The 22,770-nt window shown below is 38.7% G+C and overlaps 1 protein-coding gene across 2 annotated transcripts in view; it reads right to left on the bottom strand.

The window, feature by feature from the left end:
• CLIC4 (chloride intracellular channel 4) overlaps positions 1-22,770 on the bottom strand; it is a 54,310-nt gene that overhangs the window by 5,085 nt on the left and 26,455 nt on the right. For both annotated transcript variants that reach the window (XM_073317405.1, XM_073317406.1), the window contains exons 2-5: positions 22,061-22,170; positions 13,388-13,513; positions 8,177-8,283; positions 244-425 (exon numbers count right to left, since the gene is read on the bottom strand). In XM_073317405.1, coding sequence (XP_073173506.1) covers positions 244-425; positions 8,177-8,283; positions 13,388-13,513; positions 22,061-22,170 — 525 coding nt within the window. The remainder of the gene's footprint in view (positions 1-243; positions 426-8,176; positions 8,284-13,387; positions 13,514-22,060; positions 22,171-22,770) is intronic.

Raw genomic sequence — 22,770 nt, 5'->3', positions numbered from 1 at the left:
TTAGGTGTCACAGTAACTAAGGTAGGCACAGAAGCTTCACACACATTTCAAGAATCTTTCATTAAATTATTATGCAGTGTGTTAATATTGTGATTACACTTAACGAAGACTTATGTATTCAGTCTTATTTACCAAGTTCCTTGCAATGGGATGGGATCCAGGATCTTGTACATTTTTTCTATTATATACACTATAAGAAATGTAACTGAAATGACTGTAGTCCCTCCCAATAAAATCATTTACCTTGACAATGTGTAGTTTAGGTAGCAGGTTGCAGTCTGCTAATGTCATCTCATTGCCATCCAGAAACTTGCGGGTAGAAACTGTGATATCCTCCATGCTGTTCTCATCTATCTCATCAGGGAGAGGAGTGTTCAGGTACTCATCCAGTTTCTGCAGAGTTTTCAAGAGGCTACGTTCCAAAGCTGCAGGAAAGGAATACAGTTTTATGTGAGAACAATAAAGAGGAAGGAAGGAAAGAAAGCAAGCCATAAAGCAGTTTTCAAAGAGTTATCAATCTATTCGCTATTGATATCTATATAGGAAGCACGTCTGGTTCTTGCATCCTCTTCCTGATGTAACGTAAGAGAATTGGCTAAGCTTAAAGCACCTCAGTAATGCACGAAGCAGGGATTAGTTTATAGACCCAATCTGTATTTTACAATTCATGTTTTAAGAAAAGTATGAATTCAGGACTTGTATATTAAGTGGAAAGAAGTGTGTATCTACAAAATTCCAATCTCCAGATTTCACCTTTTTACTCATCTCCTTGTACCTACTGCAGTACAGCAGATGCACTTTATAATAGTTACTTGGCACTTATGTAGCCCTACACACCACTCAGGCTGCTTACATGAATGTGCACTGCTGTGATACCCACGGCAGTGCCAAACCACTGAAATAGACATTCAGTCTCCTTTGCCACAGCTATCATGGCAAAGTCCGTCTTAAATCAGCGTTAGTGGTAGCTGGTAGCATTAGACACCGAATTGAAATCTGTGCTACCGACCAAAACAGGACAAACTGAAGTTTAAGCGGAAGTTCAATCTTAGGTCTTGTCTACATGGAAACTGACACAAAATAACTAAATCAGCTGTAATTCACACCTTCAGGATATGTATGTCCTGGATAGGTATGTCAGGATAGGGCTCTCTATTCCAGAACAAGTGCATCCACACAGACGTACACTCAAGTGACTAAAGGTATAAATTAACAGCTGATTTAGTTATTTCAGTGCCAGTTTCATGTAGACAAACTCTTCGCTCTTCCTTGTTTTTGTCAGTTTGACATAACTTAAAATCATTAAAATATAACCTGTAAGGGTTTATTGCTATTTAAGGTCTGGCCTAAATACAAGCTTGCACCAGTTTAGTTAAATCACTGCAAAACCCTGAGTGGACACTTCTTTTTCATTTAAGAATGGCTTATGTCATTTTATCTTAAATCTCTTCCTAACCAAAAAAAGAAAAGGAGTACTTGTGGCACCTTAGAGACTAACCAATTTATTTGAGCATAAGCTTTCGTGAGCTACAGCTCACTTCATCGGATGCATGAAAGCTTATGCTCAAATAAACTGATTAGTCTCTAAGGTGCCACAAGTACTCCTTTTCTTTTTGCGAATACAGACTAACACGGCTGCTACTCTGATACCTAACCAAAATAAGTCACACAAGATTTACTCTGATTTAACTAAATCAGAATCATACACACATAGGACTGGAAGGAACCTCAATAGGTCATCTAGTCCAGTACCCTGAACTCAGGCAGGACTAAGTATAACCTAGACCATCAGTGGCAGATATTTGACTAATCTGTTCTTTAAAACCTCCACTGAGGGAGATTCCACAACTTCTTCAAGTTACTTGTTTCTGTGCTTAACTATGCTTACTTAGCATTAGGAAGTTTTTCCTAATGTCCAACCTAAATCTCCCCGGCTGCAATTTAAGGCCATTACTTCTTGTCCTGTCCTCACAGAAGTTAAGGAGAACATTTATCAGCCTCCTCTTTATAACCACCTTTTATGTATTTGAAGATTTTCATGTCCCCCACCATCACCCAGTCTTCTCTTCTCCAGACTAAAGAAATCCAATTTTTTCACTTTCTTCATAGGTCATGTTTTCTAGACCTTTAATCATTTTTTGGTGCTCTCCTCTTGACTTCCTCCAATTTGTTTGCAGAATTGGACAATATTCCAGTTGAGGTCCTATCAGCACTAAGAAGAGTAGAATTATTTCTCAGGTCTTGCTTACAACACTCCTACTTATACAGCCCAGAATGATGTTGGCTTTCTTTGCAACAGTATTACATTGGTGACATTTGGTTTGTGATCCACTCTCACCCCTAGATTCTTTCCTGCAATACTCGGTCCCAGACAGTCATTTCCCATTGTGTTTGTGCAACTGATTGTTCCTTCCTAAGTGTAGTACTTTGTATTTGTCCTTATTGAATTTCATCCTATTTACCTCAGACCATTTCTTCAGTTTGTCAAGATCATTCTGAATTCTAATCCTGTCCTCTGAAGTACTTGCAACCCCGCCAAGCTTGGTATTGTCTGCAAACTTTACACATGTACTCTCTATGCCATTATCCAAACCATTTATGAAGATATTGAACAGAACCAGACCCAGGACAGATGCCTGCAGGACCCACTCAATATGCCCTTCCAGCTTGACTGTGAACCATGGATAACTACTCTCTAACTATGCTTCTCCAACCAGTTGTACACTCACCTTATAGCAGGTGCATCTAGGCTATATTTCCCTAGTTTGTTTATGAGACAGTCATATGAAACGGTATCAAAAGCCTTACTAAAGTCAAGATATATCACTTCTACTACTTTCCCCCTAGCCACAAGGCTTGTTACCTTGTCAAAGAAGGATATTAAGTTGGTTTGACATAATTTGTTCCTGACAAATCCATGTTGACTTATTTATCACCCTATTATCTTCTAGGTGCTTACAAACTGACTGCTTGATTATTTGCTCCATTATCTTTCCAGATACTGAAGTTAAGTTGACTGGTCTATAATTCCCTGGGTTATCTTTATTCCTCTTTTTATAGACAGGCGCTATATTTGCCCTTTTCCTAGACTTCACAAGTTCTCAAAGATAACTGCAAATGGCTCAGACATCTCTTCAGCCAGTTCCTTAAGTATTCTAGGGTGCATTTCATAAGGTCCCGCCAACCCGAAGATATCTACCTTGTCTAATAGTTCTTAACTTATTCTTTTCCCATTTTAGCCTCAGATCATACCCCATTTACACTGATGTTCACTATATTAATTGCCCAATCACTTACGGTTTGTTTGTTTTTTTGGTGAAAACTGACACCAAAAAGGCATTTAACATTTCACATGTTGCTGCATTTTCTGTTATTGTCTTTCCCTCTTCATTGAGAAATGGGCCCATCATGTGATTGGTCTTCCTCTTGCTTTTAATGTATTTGTAAAATGTTTTCTTGTTACCCTTTCTGACCCTAGCTAGTTTAATCTCTTTTTTGCCTTGGTCTTTCTAATTTTGTCCCCACACCCCTGTGGTTTTTTTGTAGTCATCCTTCATAATTTGACCTTGTTTCCACTTTTTGTATGACTCCTTTTTTGAGTTTCAGGTCGCTGAAGATCTCCTGGTTAAGCCAGGGTACTCTCAGTTTTGAAAGCACATGTTAAATTTGTTGCAACTCTGCATGCAGGTAAGTCTGAACTCTTGAAAAAGCAAATTAATCAAAGACAACAGCAGAGGGCAGTATAGCCCATAAAACCAATGCAAACCTAGTTCTACAACACTGGTTATATTGGAGGAATTTTATCTCTTTTCTAAATGTAAACACTGCAGAAAAATAGTAGGATTGTGTGTTTTACTTACATTCTCATGCAACAACCATTTAGGAATAAAAGAAGACTCCTTTGATGATTCAAGGGTCCAATCCTGCATGGCTCATGGCTTGTCAATCTCAAAATCTGGGGCGTTATCAGAAAGCAGTAGCAGTTCCCAAATATTACTATTTACTTTTCACATGGCAAGGTTAAAGCTTTACGCCTTTTTAAAAATGATGTAAGCCAAAGTAGTGCGTGTAAATCAAAACCTGCGATCTGAACATCATATCTGAACTTTCCCAGCATTCAGGAAGTTTGCAGCTCACTTCCACCATTAGTCCAAAGCAGCTGAAAATCTTTAAAGAACACTAAGTTGTATGTGAAATTTGGTACTGCATGTTCAGGTGATCAGTATAAAAAGATATTTAACAAGATCTCCCCCTTTTACCCGGCTAAAACTTCTATACATTTTATAGGCAAGTTTCAAGTCTGTGCAAGTTTACAACCAGCCTCCTCTCCCCCACAGACAGTATTTATAATGATAAGCTTTTTATAGAAGAAATGGAATTGCTCTGTTCTAGTTTATTACTACTATATGTTGACCTAGTTATTTGAATGTTTACTATATGAATATATTGGTTTAGTTTAATGGAGAGTTGTAGGAAAACAAGTAGGAAGGAAACAATGGCTCAAGATAAGCTACTTCTCCACAAGCCCTTGAGGGTGAAGAGACAATGCTAATACAGGAAAAGCCTGGGAACCAGATGATTAAAAGGATGAGAGTTTGAAAAAGTCTCCCTCTCAGGAGAAGGGGGGAGATGGGACAATCAGATTGACATGCAGACACATGCTGGGATGTCTGAAGAACGTAGGGCTACCTAGCTTACCATCAGGAGACAATAATATAGAGACACGTTTAAGACGTTTAAACTCCTCTTTTCTCTAAATGCTTTGTTCCTGCTGTTAAAAACAAACACCACTTTGGTTTTCAGAAGGCTGTTTGATCAGGAAAAACCGTAGATGCCAGAATTCAGTCCCACCTGCTGAGTAAGCACTCTCAATACACAGGGTGCGGGAGCCCAGAGCCCTGTCTAGGAGTGGGATAATTGTGGAATTCTACCCAGGATAGGTAAAAGCATTTGTACTGACACCCGAGGGGGTGCACAGAGAGCGTCCAAGGAGACGGAAGCGCAGCTAGCCCTGTGACCTGCCCCTTCACGGTTTCAAAGTAAAAATAATTTAAAACCATCTCCTTGCTTGTTCAAAGTAGCTCCTTAGGCTGTTGGAACAGATTTTAGAAACCTTATTTACTTCTAGACATTTATGCCTTAGTTTCACAGAGTGCAGTGCAAACAGCACACAGACTGGTCAGTGTCAACTGTACATAACGCTCACGTTAACACAGGGATGCTCTGGTTACATATGCTATAAGGACAGTTTAAAGTAATAAAACCCAAAACCCAAATTTTACTAGAGTTTTAAGAAATCATGGGTGTATTTCAATTGAATGCTGCTTGAACACAGCATTGCCTAACTAGGATTCTCTTAAGAAATGCTGAAATCATTTTGTTGAATCCTGTATCTTGAATTAAATGATATTTTAAAGTAACAGCTAAGAGTCCATAGACCTTCAACAACAAAATCCACCAGGGAGACACTACTGAACAGAATTGTTCTGAATATTGTTTTCTTGAACACAGCTGCTATAATAGGTCCCTAGGGCAGAAGGTTGCTTGGCAACTGGGAGTTCTTATTTACCAATAAGTAATTTAATCTAAGGTCTACATGTTGCAAACTGAACAACCCATTGTGCCTTTAGTCCGGCTTGGTTATGTCATTATGAGGTTAGTGAGGGTAGACAGTTATTCCTGGCAGCAACAATGCAAGTATTAGACATAGTTTTACTTAAAATTATGCTTGAGCAGCAGCAGTAAACACTCAAAGTAAAAGCAGTCAGTGGACCAGATAGCTTCTAGTCTAATAGTAAATAAATTACTCTATAATACACACTTTCAAATCTGGTCAGAGTCTTCTGGAATGAGTAACCATCCTTGTTATCAAGTCAGTTCCTTAGCAGTTTCATTTTAACCAAGATTTGGTGTCTCTTGTAAAAAAAAAAAAAAAAAAAAACCACCACACCCCCCCCTCTTTGGATGTCAACCCCAATAAACAGGAGCCAGCGTGTGTGTCGTAACAGAAGTCATGAGCTAGTATTATGCCATTATCCAACAAGTTTGAAAACGTACCCTAAAAATTAACGTCTATTTTATAAGAGTAAAAAATATTTCAAAAACAAGTGTATGCAATTGATTACAGATCACACTAATAGTCCAGATACAGCACAGTAAGTGCACTAGAGTATCAATAACTGAAAGGGGCTATCAGACATCTGCTCATTAATGTGCTAGCGTATGGACTGGTAGCAAGTGTGAGTGAGACTGTTTACCTAACCAGCCTAATTTCTTGCTCTTTTGTAACTGGCATTTTCATTTTATTTACTTTTTGTGGCTTCTGGTATGTTTGCTGTCTTCACCTAAAAATATAACCCATGAAAACTCTGCCACAGTGGCAGAGTGTGCAAGTTAGATTTACAAGCCTCCAGCTGGCAGAAGCTACCTGGATGATGTAAAGGATGCAACTGACCTTTGAACAGCAGGATACCAACTGGGATGACAGCAGCTTGTATTTGCTAGACAAAGGATCTAGACCAGAGTTAGCTCTAGGGAAGAGCTGCTCAGAGAAACCAAAGGTTGAAACAAGCAGCAGCAAGATACAAGACAGAAAGGAAGAGAAATGTGAATTTACAGATGTTTAATATTAAACTGATACTTTAATTTCATGAGAAAAGCTGCAGGGAACGTTAATGAGTCTATGATCATTTTAACTCTTAAAATGCTATCCAGTTTCCAGTGGCACGGCTCTCAAACTGGAAACTTATAGCAGTGGGGGAAGGGAGCAAAGGTGGGTTCCAGAGATGGGACGGAGTGAGGCCTTCAGGCGACTGCAGGAAGGCATTGAACATTTTCAGCACTAGTTTATGGGAAAGTACACTCATTCTCAGAGTTAAAGGTTAATTAAAACTCAGCTTTTACACACAAGTCCTTAACTTTATCATGGACAGCACTTTATCATGGACAGCAAATCAATGCATTTCACATGTCTGCTTTTCAATAAATTACTAAGAATTACTAATGCTGTCCAGGTCGGTTTCTAATGAATTTTTGTGCACAGTTTAAGAGCCAAAGTCTGCCTCTACCCATCTGGGGTTTGATTTTCAGAAGGGCTGAGCACCAACAGCCTCAAATGAAATCAACAGGAATTGGGGATACTTAGCATCTCTGAATATTAGGCCAATAGTTGCCAGTGGGGAACCCAAAGTAAGCTTCCAGGGTAGAATACATCTCTAAATACACAGAATATTTCAAAGTAAATGTGATTAACTATAAAGGAACACTGTCAGTTTAAAAGCGTGACCAGCTGATCAAGACATCCTTAAGTTTAGTGTACATCTGACTAAAAAGTCAGATATTGAAATGCACTATCTACGGAGTCAGTTTACAGCATGTCACAGGGAGGCTGCATAGGGGCAAGCTGAGCACTACTGCACATTTCAAAGAAGTTGCATGTCATGGTTAAATTCCCAAAATGAATATTAACTGGTCTGGTTCTCTCAAGGTAGACACTGAGTCATTGGTTCTGAGATCATTAACCCAAAAAACTAAAAGCCACCTGCTCAAACAAGGAGATTTTGATTAATAGGATTTCAGATTTACAGTCAGCCATTACAAACTAAAATAGCTTTGTTTGTGTGTTTTACACCTCTAAAATGCACCAGCAATTAAGGGGCAGGTCCACTAATGGTACCAATAGTAAACAAATGAATTGCAAATAAATCCCTCAATTAATAGGACCATCAAATTAGATCAGAATTAGTAACAGACATTGGCTTCTCCCAGGAGAAAAAAGGAAGTGAGGTTAAGTGAAAGTAGTGCTGTCCCACATTGCATGTGGGGCCCTCAGAACTGTCCACAATACCTTCGTTTGCCCTGAAATAGTGTCTTTACGTAGTTTAAACACACCCATCAAAGAGGTGATCTGGGTAGCCCTGGACTTTCATAAAACAAAAATCAGATTTAAGGGATGTCTAGTTCAGGAAAATTATTTGTGAACATCAGCAGTGCTGCCTGGACACAAAACCTCTACCATACCCTGTTCTACCTTGGAGAAAGGACGAACAAAGATGTAAACAGAGAGGAGAAAATAGTACAAAACTATAAGCACTTAAAAAAAGACAGCTTCAATTGCCGTCCCCACAACCCAATGAAATACCCAGGCACCAGAGATTACAGGACTGAGGTCTCCTACCTTCATTGGCCTCTGGTCTGGAATTCTTGATAAATGCAGAAAATTTGGCAAAGATGTCCATTCCAGCGGTGTTTGATTCTGGGTGCTTTGGTGAAAGCTTTAAGTACCTAAGCAGAAAGATGCAATTGTTTGTGGGAAAATATTCCAACAGCAGTTCTTCTGTAATATTCAGCAGAAACAATATGACCAGTCAGCCATGTATTTATTAGCATTAAACAGGCAAAGAAATGTATACACTCTACTTAGGTTATTAACACACTATCAGTGGTTTTCGACTGGTGATCAGCAGACCCGTCAGTATGCAGACTATGTCTCAGACTTCCAAAGAAGTCTTTACCTCCATTTGAAATTTCATAGGGGTCCACAAATGAAAAAAAAGATTGAAAGCCATTGTTCTAGATTATGTGCACCTTTTAAAAAAAAACCCACAATTTAGTCATTTTCAGGCCCAAAATTTAGGTTTACAAGATCCAAATGGAAATGTTGGTAGTGTTTTTTTAAAACAAATATCAATAAACTGTGTTGATTTAAACAGTTGCAATGTTGCAATGAAACAGTGCCATCAGAATCAGAAAATAAAACTGACTGCCAAATGTGAAACTGGCTGTTCTACTTTCACTGTAAAACTCAGTGATCTGCAAATACTGAACAGCATAAACAGTGAAAGGTAAACTCAATTTTATTAACTTAAATTGGTATCAACAACATGCAAGGAATTTTAAAAAAACAAATTATGTTTAACCCAAGTGCCTTCCCCTTTAAAATGTTCTTTAGACTTATCTCAATGTGACTAAACTATCTATAACATGAGTCAGGACCTGGAATTCTGAAGAACTTTAGTGCTTATTTCTGCGATAAGGATTACCAGAGGACCTGCCAATTCCACTGGAGAATATGAAAAAAACCTACATACAGCACGTAAAATGGGTATCCAGTTACACCGAGGGTCACAAAGCTAGCATTTCTGAGCTGGCTGTGGGTTTTAGTTACATGTTCACCAGCAGACCTTTAACATTTTATGTTATTTACATATTTGTAAAGATCAGGAGACTATAAAATGCCCAGCTAAGCTTTACAAACAAAAATGTTAATGTACAACCCTGTGCAAAGGGAAACACACTGCTCTCCTGAATACTGAGATCTCTGTCCTATTGCTCTGTTCTGTGAAGTAGGGATATTTTTAAAAGGTTCCCTGTCACTGTGTAACTGGAATCTCTTGATCGATACAAGCAATATTGTCAGGGCCTGCCCAAGGATGTTTAGAGAGCCCTGAGCAGGGGGAAAAGGGTTGAGTGTTGGAACAATGTGGCAGCCACCCTGATTGCCCACCCCTTAGGCTGGCCCTGAATATTGCTATGTCAGTTACATTGAACAAAGAATAGTGCTCATTCTTGCCTAGTTAATGACAGGCAAACTTATACTTATTTAAGTCAAGACTGCACCGATACTTTTCCTAAACATGAAAATTGGAATATTCAGTCAGTGTGAGACTTGAAGCATGTACATGTTGACTAGCTTTCTAGATTTCTGCTGAAGTTATATTTAAAGATTTTCGGTATTAGTGCCCCCCTTTATTTTTTCCCTAAAATAAGAACCAAATGTGTTCATATTATGTATTACTTGTCTGCTGCCTTTTTTGAGACTAGACATAAATTTATCGCACTAAAAATGTTTGTTTTCCATGTTTCTCTTCCCAAATGATACTGGTTACTCAACTGAGATTCAGTTGGTTTTAAAAATTGCATATATGCAGTTTTTTCAACTTTCATCTCCCAAAACCAATAGCCACGAGACAGAGCAAATGACTACAGTCTTGTATTAAAAAAAATAACTTTACTAAGTTCTGTTGTAATGTAATTTGATCAGGAGCATCAAAACTAATTTGAAAATGGTTTATAAAAACCATGTTAAGCAATTAAAAAATATGCCTATCAAATATCTCTGTGCAAAGTAAACAGTAATACTGATGTGTGGGAAGTGTTTTGAAGAGAATTTGTCACTGTCTAATGACAGGTTTCAGAGTAGCAGCCGTGTTAGTCTGTATTCGCAAAAAGAAAAGGAGTACTTGTGGCACCTTAGAGACTTAGAGATAAATTGGTTAGTCTCTAAGGTGCCACAAGTACTCCTTTTCTTTTCACTGTCTAATGTTAATCAACTAGTTTAAATGAGAACTAGGTTTGAAGTGACTTTTGGAACCCTCCCACAGGGCCAAAAATGAGTAGTGGTGTCCAAATGCACCACTACCCACTCCTCAGTTGTTCCTTTCCCCCAGAGGATTCCCCGACTACTCACTGAATATCAAAATAAGGGATTTTAATAGCAATTTTTAATTCCCAGATCCCTCCCTCTCGTGGACTAGCCATTGAGACTTAGGCTATGTTTACACTATGGACCTTACAGCAGGACAGCTGTACCACTGCAGCTGTGCTGCTGAAAGGTCTCTTGTGTAGCCTCTCTTGTGTAGCCACTTTTGTCGGTGAAACTTATGTCGGTTGGGGGAGGGAGGCTGTTTTTTCACACCCCTGACCAACAAGTTTTGCTGACAAAAGTGCTAGTGTAGACAAAGCCCAAGGGTATGTCGACATTGCAGTAAGAGGTGTGGATGCAGCGAATGCAGACATACACAAACTAGTTTTGATCTAACTAGTTCAAAAACCAATAGCGATGAAGTCACGGCAGCATGGATAGCAGCACAAGTAAGCCACTTCAGTACATACCCACGTCCTTGGTGGGGTTGCAGAGCTCAGGCTGCCATGGTGTTGTTGCTATTGTTGTTTAAGCTAGCTAGTTCAAAGCAATCTTAAATAACGTCTACATGTGCTGAAGTCACAGCTCTCATTGCAATGAGAGCCTAAGGGCGAGCTCAATGATGTCAACTACCTCAGAGTTTGGATCAGAGTTTTTGATTTAACCCATTATACACAGAGGCCATTCCCAGAAGTTTATCCTAGACTTTGAACACTTTCAGAGTTGACGGTTGAGATCCAGGCTTTTACTCAAGCCCACCTTTAACTGGAGACCACTCACTGTCCCTAGACTCCTCTAAAATTGGTGCAAACCCCTGCAGATTATACATAGGGTTCACACATTAGGTAAGGACAGCACTTACAGTATGTTGCACAAAAAGGTAGTCAAAACTCAAGAGTGGTTTACAACATAAAATCCAATCAGAAAAAAATTAGATTAAAAAATAAAAGGAGTACTTGTGGCACCTTAGAGACTAACCAATTTATTTGAGCATGAGCTGTAGCTCACGAAAGCTCATGCTCAAATAAATTGGTTAGTCTCTAAGGTGCCACAAGTACTCCTTTTCTTTTTGCGAATACAGACTAACACGGCTGTTACTCTGAAACCTGTCATTAAAAAATAAAGTTGCTTTCTGATCAACAAGAGATGGTTTTATTAGTGTACAGTAAAACAATCTCACTGGTAATTGATCAGTCCCTTTTGACCTTCCTTTTTTCAGATGACTGAATAAACACAATGGCTCTTTTCTATTCCAAGAACAGCTTAAGATGGACTGGTATGTTTGATGTTCATAGTTCTCAGCTCGAAGAAACAGACTTTTTGTAACCTTAACTTTCTGACCCTTTCCTATGTGGGATAAAAATATCTCAGTTCATTTACTCTTACATCTACATAGTGCCTGTTGCCCCAAAAAGATATGAAAATGCTCGCAGATGTTAATTTAATTCAAAACACTCTTAAAGCAAAGTGTGTGTTTGGAAAAGAGAGAAGACTTGTTTTATGGACAGTCAAGTACATTATCTGTCCCAATGAATTTTCTACTTGTAGAGAACTGGACAAGTCCTGCTCCAGATTCTCTTAAACCACCCTGGGGTAAAGACTATAATTACACACTTCTGCTTTCTGGAGCAAGCATATACAATCAAGCACATGGCGCTTTTAACATAATAGAGGGGGATTACAGTGGAAAGCTGCCCCCCTTATCACTGCAATCCAGTGCTCAGGGAATGGAAAATTGGGTTTGATATACAGTACAATAACTATACACAGCCATACAGTCTGCTTTGCTCCATTAGTCCTGCCAGCCCAAGGGAAAAGAGACATTTTTAAAAACATGTGACTTAAAAACCATCTGTCCCAGAAGATACGTGGTCATTGACCGCAAGATTCCAAACAAGAGAAAAAGAAAAGTGTGATGTTCCAGAAATCCTTCCTCTTCCTGAAGGCTCAGAGGAGAGAGAGCTCAGCTAGCCAGAGACGACCCATGTCTGATCAACACCACAGCCTGCCAGTTGGCGTGTAAGGGGTACTTGATACAGGTTCCTGCTCTCGCACTACATAATCTAATGAATAAAACATGTATTCACATTTTTCCATCACAATTTTGACAGGCTTAAGGCTCAACCTTAGCCTCACGTACACATTTAGAAGCGGGGAGCCTATCATCATGCGTGGCAAGATGGGCCCAAGCCACAGAAAGCTACTGCCAACTTGCACATAGATATGATTGATTCTGCAAGGTATACACAATGATTATCCTTTTTCTTATTCAATAAGCTAGGAAGGAATGAGGAAAAGCTTTCTAATGGAAAACATGCAAGTCACTGACATTTACCATCCTTAGGTTAAAATGAAAAGTTCATTTCAAGTAAACGGCTGAATGCCATGTCTTTTACTTCTAGAAGAATGTCTGCAAATACAAAATCTTGCAAAAGACCATAAGGAGATCACCAGAAAATAGGTTTCCCTAATGATTTAATGTTAATGCACAGATATATAGTTCTGCGAAGTGGGGCCCCATTTTCAGTTACACGAATACAATCTTATTAGCAAGGCCTACGTATCCTGCCTCCCTTCTAGCTCACAGCCCCACCCTAAACCACCAAAAAAGAAAAATATTCAGGCTCCAACATGCATGTACAAAATGGTAACCGCTGATTACAGATAACCTCTAGTCTATTTCCACGTTGATTTCTTCCTAAACAAATGGGTATTTATAAAATATGTGGCTTCTGGATGAAATATTTAAGGCCTCAATCCACATTATGAAGATTCAGATTTTAGTTTGTTGATATGGAAAGCATCTTAAACTTGGTTAGCAATAATACTTGCACTATTTATTGCAGGAAGCTTCTCCATAAACAGGAATTTAAACAAAGCAACACCAACAAACCTGAGGCCAGACACCCATGCTACTGTTACCAAATAACCTGTTTCCAAATACATTTTCCACACAATACTTACTTGGGTGGACACAAGACATCTTCAAGGAACTCTTCAATCTTGTTCACATCTGTTTTCACCTCACTATTGTAGGTAATAAAGGGTGGATGAGTCCCTGGAGCCAAGTTCTGTAGGTCTGCTGGTTTCCTATGGTGCAATGCAAATATGATACAAAACAATTTTAAAAGGAACAAGTGAGCACAGTACAACCATGATCCCAGCTATCAATGCTACCTCTGATTATAGAGGTACTGCCTGAGGCCAATCTCTGCATGCCAGCTCTGCCCCTCCAAGAGTTAACACGAGCATCAGTGGTGAAACTGTGTTTTCAGTAAGCAACAGCATATGAAAGGGAGTTCAATGCCTTGCAATTTCATGACAACTACACTAGTAAAGTTTTTAATCTCAATGTATTTGTGGTACTTCAAAGTTTGCTTTAATTCTTAATTAGCTGTTTTCAGATCTCCTTTATAGGAATAGTAGAATACAGTAGAACCTCAGGAATGGAGGTTGTTTGTAATTCTGAAATGTTCGTAACTCTAAACAAAATGTTTTGGTTGTGTTTTCAAAAGTTTACAACAGAACATTGGTTTAATACAGCTTTGAAACTTTACTACGCGGAAGAAAAATGCTGCTTTTAACCATTCTAATTTAACTGAAACAAGCACAGAAAGAGTTTCCTTACCCTTATCAAAAAAATTTTTAAAAACTTTCCCTTTATATTTTTAGCAGTTTATGTTTAATACAGTACTGTCCTGTATTTGTAGTTTTGTTTTGTTTTGTTTGGGGTCTCTGCTGCTGCCTGATTGCATACTTCCGGTTCCAAATGAGGTGTGTGGTTTACTGGTCAGTTGGTAACTCTGGTGTTTAACTCAGAGGTTCTACTGTATATAGTTATTTTGAGATGTTCAGGATTGTAACTTCTTTCCTCACTGTCAGGTCTGTTTTACCCCCAATGTATGTTGGTACATAGAGCAACCTGCATAGAACCTGTCTGCATCCCTAATACCTCTACCTCTCCACATCCAAATTTTTCCTAATGGATATAAATTAAACCAGAAATAAATTAAAACACCACGCATGCCATTCTTTGCCAACAAAAAAACAACAACAAGCAGTAAGGAGAAAAGTGTGCCCTAGTAACAATCTAAGAATAGGAGGCTATTTTTTTTCTCTAAGTAAATATTGAGGAAAGTAAGATTTTCCTGGCAAGAACCATGGACTTGTGGTGGGAAGAGGAGGATATCACTGACTGGCACAGTCATAGGTACTTAGATTCTACAGAGATGAGCAAGGAGGCATCAAGTCTTTTTATAAAGAGATTTGGTGACACCTCTTGCTTTCCGGGATGTCTACCCACAATGTCTCTCACGCTGTATTTATCAAGCCTAGCTAGTTTATTTTATGGGCACTTGACAGCTGCTCCTTTTCCCTTAGTTGGTAGTGGTGTAGAGGTGACAGCATGCGACACTGCAGGCACACATCTAAAAAGCTGTGTGCCAGCTACACGTGCATCCGTCCACTCACATTCATTCTGACTCGCGTAATTTATTCCTTTCAACACAAAGTGTGTTTGCACATCTGCAATTTCATTTGTAGCATCAGACATAGGGAAGCAGAGGGACATTTAATGTTCGAGTGCAGAAGTTGAGAAGTTCAGGCACGGGATAGGAATAAAGGATGCAGGCTCTGAATCCAGTCTCATCTAAAAATAGTTCCCTTTAAATTCTCTCCTATAAGAAACCCCCATGGAATGCAATACTTCCATGTTAGTGTGACAGTCTTAACTCAAACAGGAATTACAATACTATGTGTCAACTTTTCATCAGTCTTATAGCGGAAGTTAAATCCTGGACTGAAGCCAGTGATTCTTTATGGTCAAGAACAGTTTTCTCTGGCAAGCATAAATAGGAATTTGAGGTTATTTTCATGCTCTAGATTATTTTAGGGTGTAATTGATAACATGATTCTCAAACCAAAACCCTTGTCCACACTAATCAGCGAAACTATGCTAACAGCAGTAAGTTTAAGGAAGATTGTTTCCAACTCGTGTGGAAAAGCACAGGGGTGTGTGGATAACATCTTTAAATTTAGTTAATCAAGTAACTATAGATATGCCAGTTAGTACTGCAGCAATCAGACAGTGTAAATTCCTACAGAATTTAAACAAGATATGCTAGATTTCATTCCCTGGCTACAACACAAACCCTTTAACAAAGGAAGTAGCAATAGCCATAAAAAGGCTCTAAGGCTTTGGCAGATGTACACAGGATCATTTGTACTTATGCTATAAGCATACCTATGAATTACATGCAGCTGAAATTACATGCAAAACTAAACCAGAGACTTCACTCTGTACTGTCAGTACTCAGACACCTCAGTGTTAAGATTAAACACCCACTTTTACTCTGGTGGCATTTTAGTGAAGATGGTAGAAGTCAGATATTGAGGCAAATGTGGCAATTTTAATTTTCCGAAGTAGTTCTCACTCATTGCAGAGTGAAGGAGTACTTGTGGCACCTTAGAGACTAACCAATTTATTTGAGCATGAGCTTTCGTGAGCTACAGCTCACTTCATTTGTCCTTTCCACCCACTGTTTTATGCCAGAGGGCTCTGCGAGTCAATTCATACCTTAACTTTGTATTAAAATACAGCTCTGTACACCCGCAACAACTGCAGGAAGCCATCCTGGCTCCCTTCCAATTTTGCACATTGACTAGATAAATAAATGCAGCCAAAACCACTTGCAATAATGCTATCAAGGAGAAGGTTTAATTTGAGAAACAGACAAGACTTCACACTAATGAAATATCAAAAGGGAAGGTTTCTACATGATTTCAAATGACATTAAAGTAATTTATTAGCTGCACTGTGTCCTTAAATAAAATGGACATATGAAAACAAAGCATGTGGAATACTGTATAGACACCTGTGCAGTATAGAATATTGGGTCAACAGCACATTTCACCCAAGGATCTCAAAGCAATTTACAAACAAAACCTCAAATGCTGTGATGTTTGCCTCCCTCCATTTTGAAAATGAGGTAACAGGCACAGAGTTTAAGGTCCAGTAAGTACACAGCCAGGAACAGAATGCAGGAGTTATGACCCACAGTTTGCTATGCTAACCATTAGATCATACTTATCTTAGAACTACAAGCCATAACCTCAAAGCCACAATCTCAAATGCTATTTGATTATCTATGGGTACATCTACACTGCAGCTGACAGCATGTTTCCCTGCTTGGGCAGACAGACATGCACCAGCTCTGCTCGAACTAGCATGCTTAAGAGAGCAGCGTAGCTGGGCAGTGGCTCAAGCCAGCTGAACAAGTACGTATCTGGTGTTCTAGGCAAGTTTGTATTCCGGCAAGTAGCTGGTGCTGCTGCCTATGCTATACCTGGCTACACTGCTTTTACTGCACTCGCTTGAGGAGAGATAGCATGTCTGCCTACCTGAGCTGGGAAGCACCTTCCCAGCTGCAAGGTAGAGTTACCCTATGAATGCAGTGGCATGTCCTTAAAAGAGCTTATCAGAATCTTCTCAGGCCACATGGCCTGTCTTCACTCCTTTGAAGTTCAGGGTAAGAGGCCAATGGTGTGCTTTAAAAGCTGTATCCCAGAAATTACAGAAAACAGAATTTGGTTATAAATGACTTGACTGGATAGCAAAGTGGCCTAGTATTAGCCCTTATATGAAAATTAGAATGAAAGTTTTAGTATATATTGTGCCTAGGCCCTAGGGGCTGCAACAGAAATCTTTAAACAATTCTTGTCTCTGTCACTGAGCTTCTAAAAAGTCACCATATAGATATCTACTTTGATTTGCAGGTGTGGGCTATACAAAGTTTACAGCTCAGATCTATGTTAGGGCTTGTCTACATGGTGCCTTACTCTGCACCAGCTAGGATGCAACATCTAACGAGCACCAGTGTGTTGCACACTAACTGGCCCATGTTTTTGGAACAGGACTACATTAATGCACATAAGCAAACTGTTAGCACGCACTAGCATGGGCCAATTAGAATTTAAACCCCAGCTGGTGCAGACTAAGGCACAGCGTAGACAGGCCCTTATTAACAGCAATTTGTCCATTTAATTATCTGGTGACAACAACTGAAATCTAGTCTGGATATTTACCATATTTTAGGAAAGTAATCTTGTCTGAACTCAATGGTTAACATGGACTATGGTAGGGTGTAAATTTAAAGCACAAAAGCTGCTCCTAATCATGTCCAAGTGTAGCCTCTTTTATTCCAGACCTCTTGCTTCAGAATAACTGTCCACACACGGAGTTGATCAGGAACAACTCTGTGTGTACACAAGCCCTTAAAGTTGAATAGCGTAGTAAAAGCCGGGGCAGTGGGTTAGCATGATTGAGTGGTGTTTATCTGATACATGCTGAAGCAAAATCTCCAAGAATCACTGGATAAATACATTGGTAAATAGAAAACTTTCCTCCACCTTACACAGGCTATTGAAGATGTGATTTTATGTATGGGCAGTCCTTGAATGTTTAGGGGTGGAGGTTAGTTATGGATTGGGTGTCAATTTTATAAATTTGAAGAATAGTCTAAAAATAGAATCTCAAAAGTTGTAAACTAATGCTTCCAAACAGGATTTCTAAATTAAATTGAACACACACTTGCCTTGAATTTTATTACAAGCTTAACAGTTTTTACACTGCTCCAGTCATCAGAACAAGTTAAATTTCTGCACATAAAAAGTTGTTACTGAAAAGGGAAAGAATAGAGCCTCTGTCTTTGACTGCATAGAAGCAAGAAACATTTGGTCTTACTGAAATGCTGGTATGTCTCATTTAATTCAGTCTGTGTGCATATTTTCTCGTGCCCCTAGTAACTAATAGTTGAACTGAGAACTGCAAAATATTCTTTTGTTTGCACATTACTATATTTAACACAATTTAGGAAAGGAAAATACACATCATAAAAAGTAAATCAAATAAGACTCAGTTCTTCTGGTGTATCCCAAAGTTACTTATTTGTGAACTTTTGTACCAAACCATGACCTGCTAAGACAACTACAGAATTGAATTAGAGCTCCCTTAGATCTTTCATTTAAGGCCAAACACTGACCTTATAGTGTCAAAAGTTAGTTAATGCAAACTAGGCCTGCTATTGTATACGAATTGTATTGTACTGTCAAGCAAGAGGATAGTTTGCAAGTATACCCACAATTTCTAAGTTAGTGAGATAAATTAATGAGTGAAAAGTTCTCAGCACCTAACTTTCACAAGTTTGTGGCTGTCCATAACGGGACAAAACAGGAGTAGCAAAGTTTGGAAAGTGAAGCTTAAGAATATGTACAGCATGTTAAACTTGGGGGGGGGGGGAAGTATAAAAGAGCATATGATACTCATTGAATACTGTATTCCTGGAAGCCATTCCTAATGGCACTATTATGAATATGGGGACAAATGCCAGCACCCGTTCTTCTCTTGGTAAATGGTAGAAAACCTACATGTAAATAAGGCTCCAATTTAATCAAAACGTTCAACTACTCTTATGTGCCAAGCAGCACTACTGCTAGGCACTGGTAATCCAGGCACATTGATTAACAAGTTAACAGCAAAATGTTAGCCTTATTTTGAACTTTTTTTTTTAAACAAAGATTAACTTGATATCCCACCACTATTCAAGATTTTAATTACTTGTAGTGACTGCAGATGTGTCCCTCTATCACAGAGCACACATCCATCACTATAAGGTCAGGTACAAAACAATATCCCAGCTGGTTTTCTCTAGTTCTATTTCTCAGTTTTGAATCTACTTTGCATTTTTTCCCCTAAATCAAAACCTAGAGAACTAAAAGGAAAGACTTATTAGGATGGAGAGAGGATGACTGCAAGAGGTTTAAATTAAGTTAAACCTGAAATTTCTTTCCATTAATGCCCAGATGCGAAGGGTATACAGAAACAATGCAATCTGAACAGAAATCTTTTGCATTTCTAATTACGTGTCTGACATGAGAAGAAGTGACCCAGATACTTCTGATGCTTATAAATACATAATGGGTCTATTAACATGGTCCTCTAATTTTTTTTTTTCCAGAAGTTGCACTGGGTTTTTAAAGTACGCAATCAATAACAGCAATGAGAGCCCAGAGCTAAAACCCTGTAGAAGCCTGTTTTGGAGGGTCTACAAGCCACACAGTTAAATGGAAGGTTCAGTACATGTAGTTTATGTGAGTTGGAAGCAACACCAATGTTTACAAGGAAATCTTATCCAGCCCAAAGAACTTTATAACATTGCTACAAATGCAGGCATGACAAAGACTTTTCTTTTAAATGTGTCCTGTTTCATGGCTGTATGAAGGAACAGTGAATACCTACACTGGATTACCAGTATGGAGTTAACCTCAATCTGTGGTGCTAAAAGGTTTCTGTTCCAATGCTAGCAATATCAACAAAAGCTAAATCAACTAGTTTGTTATTAGAAATAGAGTTCAGGATGTCTCATGCTGGCCTCCTTTTGCTAGACTTTTTAAAAAAGCTCTGACTGCAATATCCACATACTTCTTTGGTTTTACTCTTAGGCAAACACAATACATTATGTTCTTTAATATTACTTACAAACTTAATTTTTCCTATTGGGAGTAAAGTCTAGAATGCCATAGGCTTTCCTTTCTTCTGCCACTTCAAAGTTAGCTAAATTGATAAACATTTGTTTTCAACCCAGATTAGTTTTATTAAAAAACTTACTTCGTACCACACACTAAAACAACACTCTACTGAACTTAACATTAGGTAACACAGTGGGCAGAGTCAAGGCCTGGGAAATCAGGATACCTGGTTTTGTTTCCGGCTCTGTCACCATACGGTTCTGCATGTCCATTGAGCTAATCATTTCATTTCTGCACTACCGTTTCTCCATTTACAAATGGGCATAGGTTGATACAGACCTGATATTTGTAAAGTGCTATATAAGAGCAGACTATATTACATTGGATTTCTACTCATTCTCTTATTGGGAAAGTGTTCCTTCTACCAATGTAAGTTTGTGAAAATGCCATCTTTGTTTTTATTATGTGATGATAGCAGGGCTTATCTTAGAGATCTGAAAAGGAGGATTCTAAGAGTTGCGTCCCACAATCTGCAATTACCCAAAAAACTCATGGGTAGTTTGCCTGTAGGTCAGATGATCTTTAGGATCCATCCAACGATTCTTCATTTGGCAAAATTCCTTTGCAATGAATTATGAAGCAATTCTTATTTGTACAAGACCATATGTAAACTACTAAGTTATGCAGTAAGAGTACATCATTAAAAACCAGACACAATCCAAATGCAAGGGCCATTCCATGCTGGGTTCTTTTCTGAATTATAGATTTTCATAATCTGTCATTACTGAATGTCCTGCATATTTATTATCCTGCAATACAATATTCACTTTCAATGGCTAATTGTAAGAGACCAACTTATCAGTGTGTTCTTTAAAGAAACTGGATTGGAAAAAACGCATCTGTTCTAGGAAATATTAAGGGTGTGTGCCTTGTGACAAAATATTTTTTAATTATACTGAGTGATTTTCTGTGTGGTGTGGTACAGAAAGGCTTTCCAACTTTCACTGTCATGCAATACAAATTTTCAGGTATGCTGGAAGCTAAGGAAGCTATAACCACATTGGGTCATATAATTCCCACTAAGATACACTCCATTCACCCCTTGTTAATAAGAGCCAGGAATATATAAAGTGATCTGTGTGACAGAATATACTTTATTTTGTATCCTATTTATGGCATACACTACAGATGGCCTTTGGGAAGCAAGTGTATATTTCTCTCCTAGCTCACGGATACAATATTTGATTCTAGGTTACTGTCCCGTTTGTCTCACTCTAACCAGAATTGTGTTGAGCCACTCATATTAAAAAGGACAATGCCTTTGAGGTTCAGGGCATTAAAGATATTAACTCGACTCGAAGCTGCAAAAAAAAAAAAAAAAAAAAAAAAAAAAAGGAAACTTTGCTGAAAATTTGACAAGTGCTACATTTTTTGTGTCATGTGTGACAATTTAGTCATATAGATACAATTCAGTGTCTCACACAGGAATATGGTTGTTCTGTTAATGAAGCACTGATCATCTAAGCCTCTGTGCATGGCAAAAGTTTTCCAGATAAATGATCAAGCAAGCATAGCACATTAAAAATAAAAAACAGGAAAGATAAGAGTAACTGAGGCCTTGAGACCAATCTCCACATCTCAAAAAGGTAAGTAAATATAGGAATTTGTTCAAAACTGAAAGAGGCTGAATCAGCTTCTCAAACTGTGTATGGATTATGAGCCAGTTATCTATAGTTCTTGTTTAAGTCAGTGTCCTATGTTACTTGTTCAGTTATCAGTTAAGGCAGCATCCATTAACATGTCTTCCCATGCGTTAGCTTTGCAGAAGCCATCATTGGACATTAAAGCTGGCTTTCAATAATGTAAACAGATGTGAGAACTCAAATCAGGCAAGATCTTGCAACCATCATGCAGTGACAGACACCGCCAAATTAGTATTCGACCATAAGTGCTTTAGAGAATATACCCATGGCACAGTAATTGGTGCAAGAAGTCAGTCATGTTTGAAATAAGATGTACTAAGTAAAATTTGGAAGCCTTAGACCTACACAACACACATCAGATTGAGAAATGAAGCTACTGTACATTTGGCAGAGAAACAATGTTTCTTACCTCTTCAAGTCAACCGTTGTGACACTAAACACTACTCCCTTGAGCCACAAAATCATGAAAAGTCTCTGTGAAAAGGGACAGTTTCCTATGCTTTCACCATCACTGCCAGCCTGTGAAAGAGAAACAGGTCATTAATATCAAAGGGTAGCAGTAGCTGCACAATCCATTCATTCAGTGTCTCTCACACACACACACCCCTCCCATTACTGGAAGCTCCTGAAATAAAAGCAGAGACTCAGTAGTAAGGTCTATGCCTAAGTTTTACTCATCCTGTCTGCACCATGCCGGTACAGACGCTCCCCAGGTTACGCAAGACCTGACTTACACTAATTCACACTTATGGAAAAAGCTCCGTAAGCCAGAAATAGGATTTTTGAGTTGCGGAAATTTTTACTTAATGTTTCCGACTTACGCAAAATTTGCATTACGCAAGGCTTTCTAGAAGGGAATGATTGCGTAAGTTGGGGAGCATCTGTATTACGCACCATTAGCAGCTCCCAGAGTCTCATCCTGACAAACACTGGCTCAGAGCAAAGACCGCGAAGGATTCTCTGGGAGCAGTCCTTTGACTGTGCAAAAGTCCTGCTCAAGTACCCGGAGGGATATCCTCAGATATTACCATACAATACCCAACGGAGGGGATTCCTCAGCATGCTTTAAATGAATATTTCCAGGATTGTTGCGTTTGCCATCCTTAGTATAGTGCATGA

The sequence above is a fragment of the Lepidochelys kempii genome, chromosome 19 (assembly GCF_965140265.1).
Source record: "Lepidochelys kempii isolate rLepKem1 chromosome 19, rLepKem1.hap2, whole genome shotgun sequence".
In the NCBI taxonomy this organism is placed as follows: domain Eukaryota; kingdom Metazoa; phylum Chordata; order Testudines; family Cheloniidae; genus Lepidochelys; species Lepidochelys kempii.
Note: the sequence above shows the minus strand (reverse complement) of the source record. Positions and strands in the feature narration are given on the sequence as shown.